This window comes from Apis dorsata, unplaced genomic scaffold (assembly GCF_000469605.1).
Source record: "Apis dorsata unplaced genomic scaffold, Apis dorsata 1.3 scaffold_382, whole genome shotgun sequence".
Classification (NCBI taxonomy): Eukaryota; Metazoa; Arthropoda; class Insecta; order Hymenoptera; family Apidae; genus Apis; species Apis dorsata.
In genome coordinates this window covers 987719-1004415 of record NW_006263644.1, presented here as the reverse complement: position 1 = coordinate 1004415, position 16697 = coordinate 987719, and the positions used below count along the sequence as shown (strand labels likewise).

Sequence of the window (16697 nt, the reverse complement as noted above, 5' to 3'; positions counted from 1 at the left end):
TTTAAAATTTCAAATATTAATACTTTATAATATATATTATAATATAATAATATATATATATTAATATATATATATATATTAATACATTATAATTACATATCTTTCATATATATGTTTTATATATATATATACTAAATATATAAACTAAATATAAAAAATTTATATTATCTTTAATATATCTATTAAAACAAATAATTAGAAAAAATAAAATAATTTTATTTTTGAACCATTCAAATTTTCATAAATGAATATTTTTAAATTCATTTTTTAAAATATATTACTTTTAATGTTTTATTGTATGATGTATATTTTATTTAATTACAGAATTATCGAAAATAATTTTATAAATTTATTTGCTTAAAATAACATATATGTTATTATTTATTTACTATGATTATATAATGTAATTATTAAAATACAATATATTTTTACACATATTTTCATTTAAATAATTTTCTTAATGATTTTTGAAAGATATATGCATTTCTTATAATTATTAAAAAAAAATTATGTTGTTAAATTATAAGTAAAATAGCATAAAAAATAAGAAACTTACAGTGCTTTGACCTTGATATCCCACATTTGAACTATTTTGGTTTCTCACTGTAAATATAATTAAGAAAATTATTAATATTAATTATTAAAATAAGTTATAATAAAATTAATATATTTATAATTCTAAAATTATTTATATTTAAATTGACGTAAGAAATAAAAATATATATATATTTATATAAATATATATATAGATATACATATACATCCATACATCATACATATATACATATATATTTCTAAATAACATATATATATTAAAAAATTATTTTTATCATTAAAAAAATATAATATAAATATAATTATGCCAAATATCCATTTTAGGACGCCATTCTCTATAAAGCCGGTATATAGATATCGATTTTTTTTATTAAAACTATTTACATTTTTGAATATTAAAAATATGAAATATATATGAACATATTTATTATATTAGAATGTAAATATAAAATACATATGTGTTCGAAATAATTTGATTTTTCTTTTAAAATTATTTAAAATAACTTACTATTGGCATAGCCTTGACTCTGTCTGCTTCTTGTATACATGCTGAAGTTTCTTTAAGTTAAATTATTTCAAATATAATCAAGTTTAGAACATATAAATATTTTTTTACATTTCATTTAATTTTTAAATATAAAGTAAAATTAATTTATATAAAACACTTATAAGTATTATTACTTCCAACTCATAAATTGGAAACAACTTTCTATCTCCTTACATAGAATGGAATAGGAAATGACGTTTTTGCTGTTGTCGGAAATGGCATGTCTTCCATATTGACCATTAAGCGCATGCTTTAATAACGACAATTTCATAAATTTAATTAGAACATATTCTTTTGCAGTATTATTTATTTTTTTCATAATTTTTTAAAATTAAGTAATAAAATTTTTCATTATATATTGTTAAAAAAAATAAATTTTTACATAATTATTTTTTCTATAAATTTAAATAAGTATTATTTGCATTTTAAAACGTACAGGAAGTTCTATTTTATAGTTTTTTCTATAAAATTTTATTAGTATATTCTATGAATAAAAATAAGATAAAAATATTATATGAATATATATTCATAAATAATTGTCACAAAATTATAATCCAAATATGAAATAATTGAATCTTTTATTTCATTATGGAAATATTGGCAAAATTTATAGAAAAAAATTGTAGAAAACTGAAGCGTCTATATAATAAAAATAAATGAAAAAAATTTTATATGGTATTAAAAATATGTTATTATATTAATTTCATTTTTTTATATTATAATTTTTATCAATACTTTTATGTTGAATATAAGTAAAATATTAAAAAAAAATCTTTTATTTGCTAATTGTTAAAATTATTAATATTAATTATTAATTGTTACAAAATACATTAGAATTTTTCAATAAAAATTTTTTAATTAGTTTTACAAACAATAGTTTATGTAAATTCATATTATGCAATAAAGAAACATAAAATTTATAAATTTAGAGGATTTAAAATTAAAAAAAAAAAAAAAATATATATATATATATATACATCATTAGTTATTTAATTATACCAATAATATATTGTAACATATTTTACAAGATTTAACTTTTTACTATTCAGAAAAATTATATTATAAAATGTTATAAATTCAAAGTAATCCTTCCATTTCTTGCATAAATTGCATATATGCATCATCTTTTGTTTTAGGTTGAGTAGTTCGTACTGGTTGTGTTTCTGGTATCCTTTCTGAAAGTCTTGACAGAGTACTTGGTTTTTTCTTATCATCTCTTTTCACACGAAGAGAGGTAGGTAAAAATCTTGTAACATCAGCTGCTAAATTTCTAATTTGTGGTTTTGCTTCAATAGTTGTAGTACATTTACCATCTTTATCTTTTCTATTAATTAATTGTGGTGCAGCAGAAAGTACATTAGGTGTCTTAGGTTGTGATCCTGTTCCAGATTGTGTCTGCAATTGGGGATTTCCTATGTTTGTCATATTTGATAAATTTGGCATTTGCATTTGTGGAGGAGGCATTCTAGGCATACTTGGTGGACCAGGTCTTAACATTCTTGGCATTCCTGGTGGTGGACCTATAAATAATTAAATTTTAACTAATATTTTAATATTTTGTATTATATTTTGTCATTTTATTTTCTTTTTTTTGTAATACCATTTTTATTTTTAATAATAAATATTTAAAGAAAAGATTTTTAAAGATATTTATATTATTTTAATAATTTTCATATACAATATAACTATATTATATATTATATTACATAAAACTGATAATGATAATAAATATTTACCTGGAGGTAAACGAAGTCCAATACGAGGAGGAGGTGGTGGAGGCATTCTTAAATGTAATGGTGGTGGTGGAGGTCTATACATTAAAGGAGGAGGTGGTAATCCCATAGGAGGCATTGTATGTGGTTGTGTATGCTGAGAATGAGAATGTGACGTATGTTGATTATGGTTTGATGAATGATCTGATGCTCCTGGTGGTTCTAGATCTTCTTCTTCTGTTTTATTATTAACAGATTTGTTATTAGATTTTGAATTAGATTCATTTTCTGCTTCAAGTAACGATAATCGAGCATTTAAATCTTGGGCTCGTTCGGTTTCTCGTTTTTTATGAACAACTTCCATTTCACGCATAAATTGGTCAATATCTTGTCCTGCCATGGCTAACATTTTCTGTTGTAAAGTAGTTGGTTTTACTTTAGATATGTCTCTTTCTTTTTCTTTTTCTTTATCAGCATCTTTATCTTTATTTTCTGATTCTTGTTTATCTTCTTTGTCATCCGCAAATCGAATTGTTCTTGATTTTGGTACTGATTCTTTAGACTATATATAATTATATGATTACTTAATAATAAGTATATATAATAAATACTATAATAAACATATTAATTGATTTTGAATAAATTTAAATACCTTGTCAGATGTATCTTCATCATCACTTGATAAATCAGGAGGAGGAAAAGGTGGAACACCAGGTGGTTCCTTATTAGGTGCTAATGTTGGTATAGAAGAAGATGTTGCATATGCACTTGTTTTTTTTAAAATGCTTGGTGGAATTGGTATGTTCATAAGAGGATGATGTTGTGGTATGTAATGTGGATGAGGAGGATACATATGTGCTGGTGGTTGTGGCATATCTGGTAAAGGTATTTGGGAAGTTAAGGAACCTGAAAACATATTTTATATGCAATATTCAAAATTTTATATTTTAAATAATATCATAAATATTATTAAATACCTGAATACATTCGAGATATATCATTACCAGCTGATGGTAATGGAATTTCATCAACTTGTACTTGTTGTGCATGTCTTACAGCTTCAAAATAAGAAACTAAATCTATTCTTCTACGTTCATATTGAATTAATTGTTCTTTTAATTCAGCCCATTTTTCTTGATCATCTTTTGCCTACAAAGAAACAAAAGTAAAAATGATATACATATTTTATAATATATAAATTATTGATTTCAATATTGATTTCATCTTACCAATAATTTTTGTAGCAAATATATAACTATTATATAGGAAGTACTTACATACATTTTTAAGACACGGTCTAAAGTCTCCTTTAATTTCTTCCGTTTATCTTTCAATACTTTCTCATTAAGAGGTGGTGGTTGCATAACATTATATTCTAAAAATTATTTAAAATTTTAATTTTTTTTATATACATATGTATATATTATATAATTAATAATAATTAATATTTTTAGATTTATAAAATATTAAATATTTTGCTAACCCATTTGATCTATTTTTTCCATTTCTTCAATAATTTGAGCAGGATCTTTGCCTTTTAAAACAGCAGCACGTACTAATTGTCTCTGTTTTTTATTTTTCTTTAATTCTTTTTTACGTGCTTCTTTACCTATAATAAATTCGTAAGTAATAAATTATAACTTAGTAATTTATAATTTTAAAAAATAAATTTTTAGGTTATGTTATTTACTAACGTGCTTGATCAGTGGGATTCATATATTTCCCACTTTTTGTAGTGTTTATTGAACGACGACCCATATTTTATTATTTAATAAAATTACTTAAAACGTAAATTTATATTGTTTTCACAATTTTTATATTAAATAAATTATTATTTACATTCATCATAACTATAGATTCACCATTAATACTGAGAATATACTATAGAGTGAACACTAAAAAAGTCCACTATAGTTTGTATTTTATTTGTCCAATATATATAAATTGATTGGAGAATAGATTAAATTGAGAACACGAATAGAAAAATTCTAATACTTAAATTCAATTTTCATAAAATATGATATATACATAATAATTCAAAAAAATTCATAACCTGTTTCTGTTATAAACAGAAGCCGGTTCAATAATAACTTTACATAGTAAAGTAAGTATACATTTTTTGTTAATTGTGTAAATAATATTTTTTGCTTTATTAATATATAAATAAAAATCATAATTTTAATTATTATTGTTATTATTATTATTATATTATTATAAATGTTAGTCATTACATGGTACTGGTAATATATTATAATATTATAATGATATTAATGAAAATTATAATATTAAAATATTATATTTATTAGTTTATACTTATTGAATGATATAATATATAAAGTCCTTTATATATTAATTGATTTAATACAGATATTGTATATGTATGTATATATATATATATATTGTATATATATATATATATGTATGAATAATTAAAATAATATAATATTAAGAAATAATTTATAATTTTATAATTGTAAATGGCTTAATTTAATATTATATTATTAAATTTATATAATATTAATAACAAAATTTAATTTTAAAAACTATTTTCATAATTAAATTACAAGAAAAAACAATAAAGAATGTCACACATTATTGCACATGATATAAATAAAAAACCACGAACAAAGGATATTAAAATACAAGATGATGTTACATTTTTTCAAATGGGATTTTCTCAAAAAATTTTGGATGGATTATCTGTTTGTGGTTTCCAAAGACCTTCACCTATTCAACTAAAAGCAATTCCATTAGGAAGATGTGGTTTTGGTATAATTTTTATTTATTTTATATATAATATAATCTATATTTTAATTTTTTATAAGATTTATATTATTATAAATATATATAATATATATATATATTATTAAATCTAAATTTTAATTATAGATTTAATAATGCGTGCTAAATCAGGCACTGGAAAAACTTTAGTATTTTGTATAATATCACTTGAAATGATTGATATAGATATATCATCTGTACAAGTATTAATATTAGCACCTACTAGAGAAATTGCTGTTCAAATTGCACAAGTTTTTTCATCTGTTGGTTGTGAAATAAAAGGTTAAAAAAATTTTTTAATTAAACTTGTTTTTTTAATAAATAATAAATAAGAATTATAAAATGAAAATTTTTTTATTTCAGATTTAAAAGTTGAAGTATTTATAGGGGGACTAGCTATAGAGAATGATAAGAAAAAAGTAAACAATTGTCAGATAGCTGTTGGTGCTCCAGGAAGAATTAGACATTTAATTGATAAAGGATTTTTAAAAGTTGAAAATGTTAGATTATTTGTCCTTGATGAAGCAGACAAATTGATGGAAACAAGTTTTCAAAAAGATATTAAGTTTGTATAATAATATTTATATTGAAATAAATCAAAAATATAAAAATATTTAAAATATAAATGATTTTCAGCTACATCTTTTCAAAATTACCATTAAGTAAACAAGTTATAGCATCAAGTGCTACTTATCCAGGAGATTTAGAAATATTTTTACAGACATACATGTGTTCTCCTGTTTTAGTGTCTCCAAACAATAATGAACCAATCCTTATTGGACTTAGACAATTTGTAACAATTGTTCCTTCTCATCCAAATGCTATGAAACAGGTGAAATCTTTATATTTTATATAATTATATAATATCAGATCATTTTATAAATTTATATATATTAATTTAGTGTTAAACTTTATTTTTTAATTTTTTTTTAAAGATAGAATTAAAAAATTATCATTAAAATAGCAAAAAATAATATAAAATAAATGATAAATATACAATTAATTTGTAGACTAATTTGATATATTAAAATAATTATATGGATATTAAATTTTAGGTTCAAATAAAAGTAGATGAATTAATAAAAATATTTAACAAAGTTCCATTTAAACAAAGTTTAGTTTTTTCAAATTATCAATCAAGGTAAATATTTTTATTTTTCTTATTTCTTTTATTTATAATCTTTTATATAATAATGTATTATATTTACATTAAAAATATATAATTATTTACAGAGCTCAATCTGTATGTAACAAGATTAATTCTATAGGTTTTACAGCAACTTTTATTGCTGGAAATCAAAACATGAATAAAAGACTTGAGGCAATTAATAAATTAAAGACTTTTAAATGCAAAATAATGTTAACAACTGATTTAACTGCAAGAGGTATAGATGCAGATAATGTAAATTTAGTTGTAAATCTTGATTTACCTACAGATGCTCCAACATATTTGCATAGAATAGGAAGAGCTGGCCGTTATGGATCTTATGGTATCTCTATAACAATAATTGCAGAAAATGAAATAGAAATATTAAAACAATTACTAACTTCTGTTGGAGGGCCAAATTTCTATTTATTGAAACTTCCATTAAATTATCCAAATAATATTTGGGCTACTTCCATTACAGAATTTGAAAAATTTTATGCAAAATCTAATATTAATGATGAAAATCATTTTGACATTAAACCTGTCATTAAAACTATAAGTGATTTGTCTATAACTAGTGTTAATTCATTAAATAATATAAAATCAGAAGTTAGTAAGACAACTGATGATGTAAATAAAGAAGTTATAAATAGGATACAATTTTCTAATGTAGAAGAAATGGAGAATAATATAATTAAAAATGTTAATAATTTATATAATTTTTCACATTTAAAAAATATGCCTAATGTACAAAATAAAATAAAAGTTAGTTCTCTATTTGTGCCAAGTACTAATTTAATAGATGAATTTCAATATATTAAAGAAGATAAAAAAGAGAATACAACTACTGTATCGTATAATTTATCTAAACCTAAAGTTATACATATTTTTACATTAAATTTTCCGATAAATAATTCCTCTAACTGGCAAAAACATAATGAAAATGTAATATTTGAAGTTGATTTATCAAATGTACAAGATGATATATCAGAATCTAATATTGATATGATCATTGAGCGTATAAAATATAATTTTCAAAGCAAAAATATAGAAGAAACTTCTTTATGTTTTAATTATATAAGTACTGATGTATATTCGGAAAATAGAATTTCTAATATTATTTATAATAAAATACATCAATTAGATTCAACACAAGAAATTCATCACATTGAAAATAGTAATATAAATGAATCAAATAATGTTCAAGATAGAGCAAATGCTTTTATTTTAGAAGAATTAAATCTTCGTCTTTCAAACATAGAAAATTTTAATATATTTTATGATGAAGTAAATTCAAATGATGAGGAAATATTATTAAAACAAGCATTTGATTGGAAACAAAAACTCGATTTTGAAATTAAATTATTAAATAATACAATGAAATTTATAAAAGAATCAATTCAAAAATTTATATATCAAAAACATATTGAAATGATTAAAATATTTTACAAAATACAAAAACAAGCTCTCTTGTGTATTTATCCAGAAATACGTAACGATAATGAAATTAATGATACTTATTTATATTTTACAACTTCTTTAGATGAAAATATAATAGAAATGTACAAAGAAATAGAAAATTTCAAAAGTTATAATCGAAAATCTGGAGAAAAGTTTAATGCATATTTTCCATTTCCTCTTAAATTAGATTCATATATGCCAAATCTTATGATTTCTAAAACAGATATGAAATATTATCATAATGCATTACAATATTTATATTCAAATCCTTGTGTTAGAGAAAATTTATTGCAAATATCAAGTTTAGTAGCATTCATTGATGAAACTAAAAAATTTAATTTGATACAAAAATTAGAAATTTTGAAAAACTCTTCATTTGATGAATTATTGATGGTAATACAAAATGAATTGCAGAATATAGAATCAAGTAAAAATAAATGTATAGAAGAGAAGGTCAAGTTATTAAAACATTACAATGACACAAATCAAGATGAAAATATTACTAATGTACAGGATATCTTAGATAATTCATTATTTGATACTCAAAATATAAATAATTCTACAGAAAAAGAAAATGTAATTGAATGTGATGATATGAAGTGGGACAAAATAAGTACCAATTATAATTCTGACAATTCTAATAATTCTAATAATTCTAATAATTCAATATCAGTTGAATTAGCTTTAAATGATTTATTTAAAGTACAAAAATTTAAAAGTTCTGAAAGTTATAATTCTCGTAGCAGTGTTTCAAGTACTTTTTCTAGTGAAAATGATATTGTTAAGCAACATAGATCCAATAAAAAAATGTATACAAAAAATAAATTTTATAAACGAAAGAAGATTCAGAAACAAGAAAATAGTACTAAAGACAAAGAAAAATTTTTACATAAAATAACCACATTTCATTCAAATAATATGCAATGTAACGAAACTAATAGATTACTTGATAATAACAACATATATGAAAAACAATTTAAACCACAGATACAATTAGATTTATCATCCAATTCAATGACAGATTATTTAAATTTATCTTTAATAAAAACAAATTTATGTACAAAAAATATTAAAAATACAGATTATATATCATCTAATTGTCAAGACTCATGTGTAGATACATTACAAAACTCTAGTTCTGTCCCTAAATTTTATGAATATCCAAAACATAGTTTACATAATTCTATATCTACATCTTTGACAAAAAATGTATCTCAAAGACATTCAGACAATGAAATTCCAACAATTAATATTTGTAAGATTAATCACATAAAACAAGAAAAATTAGAAAAGCCGGTAAATATACAATGTCATACTCCTTTATATAATTATATGTCTAATGTTTCCAGACATTCGTCAAATTATATTTTTTCAGAGAATGCACTTAATTCTTATCATTTTTTAAGTAAAAATATTAATGAAATGGAAATTGATCAGTTTTTATTTTCACTAAGAACGGAAACAAATCGATTGCATTTAGAACTTTATAATTCTGAAATGCTTTATAATTCAATGCAAAATCATAATTAAAGATAGTAAAATAAAATAAATAAATAATATCTTTTGATGCTTTTTGATTTTTAGATAATAAATTCGTGATTAATCGAAAACAATTTATAAATTAAGATTATATTGTATAAAAGAAAAAAGATTAAAAACATTATATGTTAATGTAAATTATATATATAATAATATCATAATAATCTAAATAAATATTATGCAATTTATTATGCAATTTATTCAGTATTTATGTTATATTATATTAATTTAAGAGAAAAACAGATAGAAGATAAGAATGTGATAATTCTTATATAAAAATTGTTACTTATAAAAATATATTTAAAATTTTCAAGAACATAGTTTTTATATATATGTATTAACATATATATTTGTATATAGTTATTATATTATTTTATAATAAAGTTTGTAAAATATATATTGTTTAAATGTTTTATTTATATATTAATTTATGCTATATTAATTTAATGTAGTTTTTTATTTTGTGTAAATTTATATATATTAATCTAATATTTTTAAAATATATAATATTTATAATCAAAGCAAATTTTATTATTCTTTATATTGAATTAAATTTAAATAAAGTTTGTATACTTTAATGAAATTATACTTTTTTTAAAAACATCAAATATAATTATTTCTCTATTATTGATTTTAATTATATAAAAAAGTGTTAATGTAATGAATATATATATCAATATTAATTAAATAAAAATTAACTAAAATTCATAAAAAATATTTAAAAATTTTATTTATTCGAGTGTCATATACTGATTGTGAGTTAAAGGGATCAGGTTTCTAAGGCGTTTCTTTAAGGGGAACGAGAAGAAAAAAACACCTTACGAAACTCGTCTCGTGAGAATTTGGGGTACGCGCTTGTTATGTCCGTCCTTTATTCGCAAAATAATCGTTTGAGCAGCCCGCCTAGTATACTTCAGTCGGTTACCACGTGCTTTCGCGTGAAGGAGTCTTTTAATCGCGTTCGCGGATGTCGTATGGTATTAATTATTGAACCTATCATAATTGTGTTTTATAGATTAAATTCATCTTTTGAATAGAGTTAGTTTTCGGAAAAAAACATGTCATTCTCTAGAAAATATTTCAAAAGAATCCCGATTCATATAGTAGAAGACCATGATGAGGTGAGAAACAAATGATCAACGTCTTTCTAGTTTGTTTACATCGCAACTTGTTCTGTCTAAATTTCCTTGTTAGTACACTAGAGGCGCTACAAGCGCTTCAACTACCAATGACGAATTGATCACGTGATCAAGAAGCGTTAAAAATTAGAATCGGATTGTATTAAATTCAAATAATAATATATTTGATTTTTTAAATAAAATTGTACGTTAGGTTCTACCATTCATTTATCGATGTCTGGGATCGAAACATCTTCCGTTTGAAGGAAATGCATTTGTGCATTTAGATTCACATCCTGATATGCTTATACCGAAAACAATGTTGGCAAACACCGTATGGGATAAAAATCAATTATTTAGGTATTTAAAATTTCTTATTATTACAATTAAAATTATTGATTAATTGAAAATTAAGAAGATTATTAAGAATAATATATTTTATTCTTAAATATTAATTACGAATTGAATTAAATTAAATTAAATGTGAAATTAGTTCAACTAAAAATATAAATTACTTGCTAAATATAATTTATTTATATATTCTTTACAATTTTATTTTTGTGTATTTTTTTCATTTAAAATATTATTTATTATTTATATATTATTATTATTTATTAAATTATATATTAATATACAAAAATAAATATATTTTTCAGGATAATGTTTAAATATAAAGAAAAAGTTAAATAAAATATTATTTTCTATATTAAGAAAAATCTGTAAGTAATGAAGATGAGAATATTTCAAAGTTAGTTATATTTTAAAAAAATACTTTAATTTAATTTAATTATTTTTCGTTATATTAATATTATTTTGTAAAAAATAGATTCGTCTAATCATTCATAAATTAATTTGCATTCTAAATTATTTTTTTATATTTAAATTTCAATCATTCTTGAAATATTAAATTATATGTCTCTGTTAATAGTGAAATTAGCATCGAAAACTGGATATTACCCGCTGCGTACGCCGGTCATTTTAAGCACTTGATCTGGGTCAAACCACCGTGGGCAAATCAGATAGCTGATGGCGTGACAACCTTTTTCATCGGCAAACATAAGGACAATGGATCAATAAGGTAAGTTTAGATTATATTATTTTTTTTTCATTGCATATTAAATAGAATCATATTTATAAATGTATCAAAGCTTAAATTCGTTATTTATTACTTATATTTATGTGATTACATTTGTTATTACATTGTGTAAACATATATTAATTACGAATTGAATTGAGCACATAAGTGTATAATAATTATTTATTATTAATCTTATTTTATGACTAGATTCATAACAATATATATTTTTATATCATGTTTTATATAATAATCATATCTTTAAATTATTATTTTATCGTAATTATAATTAATTTGCTTTTTCGTAAGATCTTAATTGTAATTGTATAGAATTAAAAGTAAAAACTTATAGAAATTCTTAGAAATAATCAAATAACAAAGCGCGAAAATTTCTAAAAAAATTATGAACAAAAAAAGAAAGAAATCTAAAAGAAAAACAATCTTTAAATAATTTAATATGATCTATTTTCATTTTATAAAATAAGAATAATAAATAAATAAGATAGATTCGAATCATAAATTATATTTTCATAGTGCCAAGTTTGATATTTTTTTTATTATAATATATCACGCGAGATATATTTATAGAATACATGAAATTAATTCGTTAAGCGTAGATTAAATTTCAGATAAAATATAGACGTTCGCCATTTTCATCAAGAATTATTTTTCACTTCACTTATTTTTCACTGACTATGCGAGGGTTGTGTCCGTAAACCGATTAGCATATATGAACACGCTATTTCGTATATATTTAGAATAGCATAATATTACATGTGTTCTTTTCTGTATTGAGACAAACATCAGAAAATTGTCGACAGATGGTACCAGTTTTGGTAACAAAGTACCAAGCGTTACATCTTATCATCGTTGTTGATATTCACTTGCATGATAACTCGTATTTTTTTTAATAATAAATTCTGATTAATTAATATATTACCATAAATATTGCATGTTTAAATTGAAATATTACTATAAAAATTGCACGTATTAAATTAAATCTTTCAGCATTAAAAAATAATATTCAAAAGTTAAAAATGAGTTATTTTCATAACTTCATTTCGCAGGAAGGTAATGTATGTAAAGTATTATAAGATTTAATTATAAAATAACATATATCTAAATCAATAACTGTCAACTTCTACGTAATATATTTTGATTTAAATTTTAATCATTGATCATCTACGAATATTAACTTAGGAGAAAGAGATTTTGTGTTTAAAGTATGATTCATAAACTTAAATGATTATTCAGTAAATCGACTCAAAATTTTGAATTTTTCAAATCTTAAATCGCAAAATTATCTCGTAGGCTTAAGCTTTGTAAATTGTTAATCTTCAAGACTTATTTTTTATTAACTCACACGATTATCGATAAAAAATTTGTAAATAAGCATCAATGGATCTTCTCTCAGATATAAGATATTTTAACATGATAAATCCAATACTACTATATATCCATTTTAAAATAATACATATAAGAATGCTTATTTACTTTTTAATTTATAAATAATTAAATTAATTAATTTGTTAATATTAATAATATTATAATATACGATTCGAATTTTGTAAAATACTTCGAATCAATTCTGATGAATACCGCGAACATGTTGGATATCGGTTTACGCGGATACAGAGGAAGGTGGGGTACATACATCGCGATGAAAAGTCATCACAGTCGGTTAATCTACCGCAGAAGGGGTAGAAGTTGGTTGACAAGGCGGGTGGGAAGGGATAAAAGGAAAAAGACAGGTAAAGTAGCAAAGGGAAGCCGACACGGTGCACCGCGGCGATATCTGCCAAGAAACTGGTGGCTGTGATGTAGCGTTCCACCGGGACTTGAGTTATGTTTCTCGAATTACCGTGGATATATGTCCGTGTACCATGAGTGAAGCATGCGAATTATGCCGTTGTCGAGACCTCTCCATGCGCTCTCCGTGCACTTTCGTTGATTCCTTATCCGATGGATACTTTGATTACATCGATTTCCGCGATTGTTTGGAATCTTAGCTGGATTGGAAAAGATTCATTTACGAACGAATTCGGTAATTTCAGATATTCGTCAGAATATGGTTGGCTAGTCTAAGAGAATCAGATATATAAATTAAATTGAAAATTTAGAAATTGGAGTGAATTTACTCCGAATGATAAATATCTGATTAAATTTTTATTATCGAAGGAATTTTCGTTATTTTTTTTTTATTTTATTCTTTTTCTATGACAATACCAAGTATCCGTAATATCCTTTCTATAAAAATTTATTTTATATAGAGTTATTATTATTTCTTGGATTACATAATTTATTATAATAATAATAAAATATAAAACTTGGATAAAAATAAGTAAAAAATTTCTTCGTTGATTACCTTAAACGCGTAAAAGCGTCTGATGGCATCTTGGATCATTAACTATACGTGTAGCCATTAAAGTGAATTACGACAACAATTTGCTCAAGTTACTAATAATTGCCTCTCTTCGTATGATAGGGATATCGTGGGTAGAATATTCTCTTGATAAAATCTAAAATACGATGATTGCTTTTCGTCGAAGTTATACATATGTAATCACGTGTACCCACGCGCAGGTGCTGATCGAGAGTGGATCGATCGATTTGCATCGTTGATACACAGTTACTCGTTGTACTCCTAGCTTTTTTTTGTATATTTTGTACGAATTAAATTATGCACGACGATTTCCCTTTGCCGTGATTACGCGGTTAAACGAAAATTTTTTTTAATCTTCGACTTCGACGGTAGGAGGAATTACGTTCGGTATCATTTCCCTTTTAGAGTTTTTAAATGAATTCCAATGAAAACGCTCGAGCTCGGATTTGGAATCAAATATTTTTTGCGTCTGACTAATTACTGGAATTACTGGAATTTACAATTTAATGAATTTGAGATCGTAGATTTCTAGATAAATACTTCCTTTCGTGTTTGGTCCAAGTATTTGTTTCATCGATGATTACGTAATTCTCGCGCATTGTTGCGAATAAAATTGTTGCAAATGAAATTGAAAACACGTGAAACAAAGATCCTTACGTGTAATAACATACACAGATCCGAGCAATATATCCATAATAATTAAATTAATATATTACAATAATTAAATTCTTTCATTTTCATGGTGGAAAAAGTTCGTTCCTTCCACGTGTTTTCGTTTTCTGTTCGCCTTGATTCGCCGTTGACTCTCTTTTTTTTTTCTTTTTTCTCTCTCTTTGTCGTCAAGAAAAGAGCTCAAGAAGCTCGTGGTCGTGGGGAGGCCGCGACAATGGACAATGGCGCAATAATCTACAATAGAGATCCGCTTGGAGATTCCGTGTCGAATGAATAGGGCCCCTAGGACAATCATCTCGTAAACTCGGTTTCTTTGCACGCCCCTCCCCTATCCTCCCCGCGTTCGTGTTCCGTATTTCACCGTTTCGTGGTTCTTACGCACGCAGAAGAATCCGAATCACCTACTTATGCGAGAATCTAAGATTTCTAACTAAACAGAGTTCCTATCCGCGGCGCAACGTGACCTAGGATACTAACCGATCGCTAGAATCGTACTTCCGAATCGTATTCAAAGAACCGAGTTCCTCTTCTTCTTCGCCGAGATGAGTAAGAACTGTTCAACTGCCCCACTCGACAAATTAGTCGCGATTTGCAAAGCAACGTTAAAGGAAGAAACGTTTTTTTCTCTTCTTTCGAAAAGTTTCAATAGCCGTTCAAAGTAAGGCTATTACGCGTAATCGTTTTCCTCGCGCTCGAGATTTTTCCCTCGGACAAATTATCGGCTATCTAACCACCAGAAAGAGAGAGAGAGAGAGAGAGAGAGAGAGAGATTGTTGGCTATCTTAACGAACGATAACGATACCTCTCAGACACCGAGGAATGTGATTCTCACTTACGTAATTAGGACCTCTCCGCTCGTTCGGAGATCTCGAGCATTCCTCGAATTTCTAGAAAAACGGCTTCGATGTCACGGAATACGGCGATCGGTGTAACGCGTAGTCCCCATACACAGGGCTATACATAGGAGCGAATACCTTCGGTGGCTCGAGAGACTCGACTTCGCGTCCCGGTTCTTTGAATACCGGTATATGGTAGAAGCACGTCGAGATTTTCACCCGGTGTCTTAATCGCATAACTTGTTCCCGGTAATGCAAGCGTGGCTTATATTTCCTGCTTTTTTTCCCTCCCCTCTCCTCCTCCCCAGGAACGTTTATCCCCGCATTAGGAACGCGGGCAGGGGGAAAAGTTCACGGATTGCGGAGCGCAAATTGTTCTTTACGCTTTTGAACGCCCGTCTTTGTTGCCCACCCCAAGTTTATTTTTGCTATATTTATCCTGTTGTTACGCGGATAATTGTTTGCGGAAATGTTCACGTTCACGCGTGAAATTAGGGATTAGTTAATTAAAACGTGTCCATGAGATAGTTGGAATTTTTATTTCGCCTTCGTTTCTTAAATTATTCATCGCGCGTTTGTGTTTTTTTTACGATACACGGTTTAAGAATATTCGCGCGGAATTTCAATTTCTCTCTCTCTCTCTCTCTCTCTCTCCTTGAAACCGTTCTCATCGAAGGTTTCTTTTCGTATTATGCTTGTTCGATGGATATTCGCGTGGATCAAAATTTAATTTAATTTAATTTCGAACGTTCGGGGATTGAAAAGAAGAATGAAATGGAAAACACATTGATATTGTGTCCGTTAAATATAAATTGCGAAGGAACTTTTATTAAATCTTGGAGCAAGTCATCGTAGAGGAATGAGTTAATTT

The 16697-nt window shown here is 24.6% G+C and overlaps 4 protein-coding genes across 6 annotated transcripts in view; 2 read left to right on the top strand and 2 right to left on the bottom strand.

The window, feature by feature from the left end:
- LOC102672215 (double-stranded RNA-specific editase 1-like) overlaps nt 1–1319 on the bottom strand; it is a 6017-nt gene extending 4698 nt beyond the window's left edge. The window contains exons 1-2 of one of the 2 annotated variants that reach the window (XM_006618911.2): nt 1064–1319; nt 557–603 (exon numbers count right to left, since the gene is read on the bottom strand). In XM_006618911.2, the coding sequence (XP_006618974.1) occupies nt 557–603; nt 1064–1103 (87 nt within the window). In that variant the 5' untranslated portion in view covers nt 1104–1319. The remainder of the gene's footprint in view (nt 1–556; nt 604–1063) is intronic. The other variant, XM_031512036.1, reaches the window with a different exon arrangement.
- Nucleotides 1320–2100: 781 nt separating this feature from the next.
- On the bottom strand, nt 2101–4699 carry LOC102672451 (WW domain-binding protein 11). Its single transcript, XM_006618913.2, has 7 exons — nt 4509–4699; nt 4298–4423; nt 4092–4189; nt 3792–3963; nt 3467–3720; nt 2839–3376; nt 2101–2622 (listed from the first exon to the last, which is right to left on the bottom strand). Exons 1-7 carry the CDS (start codon nt 4570–4572, stop codon nt 2180–2182), a joined length of 1695 nt encoding a protein of 564 aa, XP_006618976.1. The 5' UTR covers nt 4573–4699; the 3' UTR covers nt 2101–2179.
- Nucleotides 4700–4767: 68 nt separating this feature from the next.
- On the top strand, nt 4768–9930 carry LOC102677531 (MATH and LRR domain-containing protein PFE0570w-like). Its single transcript, XM_031512035.1, has 7 exons — nt 4768–4918; nt 5382–5583; nt 5704–5877; nt 5959–6160; nt 6232–6427; nt 6651–6736; nt 6829–9930. Exons 2-7 carry the CDS (start codon nt 5397–5399, stop codon nt 9731–9733), a joined length of 3750 nt encoding a protein of 1249 aa, XP_031367895.1. The 5' UTR covers nt 4768–4918; nt 5382–5396; the 3' UTR covers nt 9734–9930.
- Nucleotides 9931–10503: 573 nt separating this feature from the next.
- LOC102671133 (UPF0489 protein C5orf22 homolog) overlaps nt 10504–16697 on the top strand; it is an 834013-nt gene continuing 827819 nt past the window's right edge. The window contains exons 1-3 of one of the 2 annotated variants that reach the window (XM_006618906.2): nt 10504–10863; nt 11075–11220; nt 11789–11938. In XM_006618906.2, coding sequence (XP_006618969.1) covers nt 10801–10863; nt 11075–11220; nt 11789–11938 — 359 coding nt within the window. In that variant the 5' untranslated portion in view covers nt 10504–10800. The remainder of the gene's footprint in view (nt 10864–11074; nt 11221–11788; nt 11939–16697) is intronic. The other variant, XM_006618905.2, reaches the window with a different exon arrangement.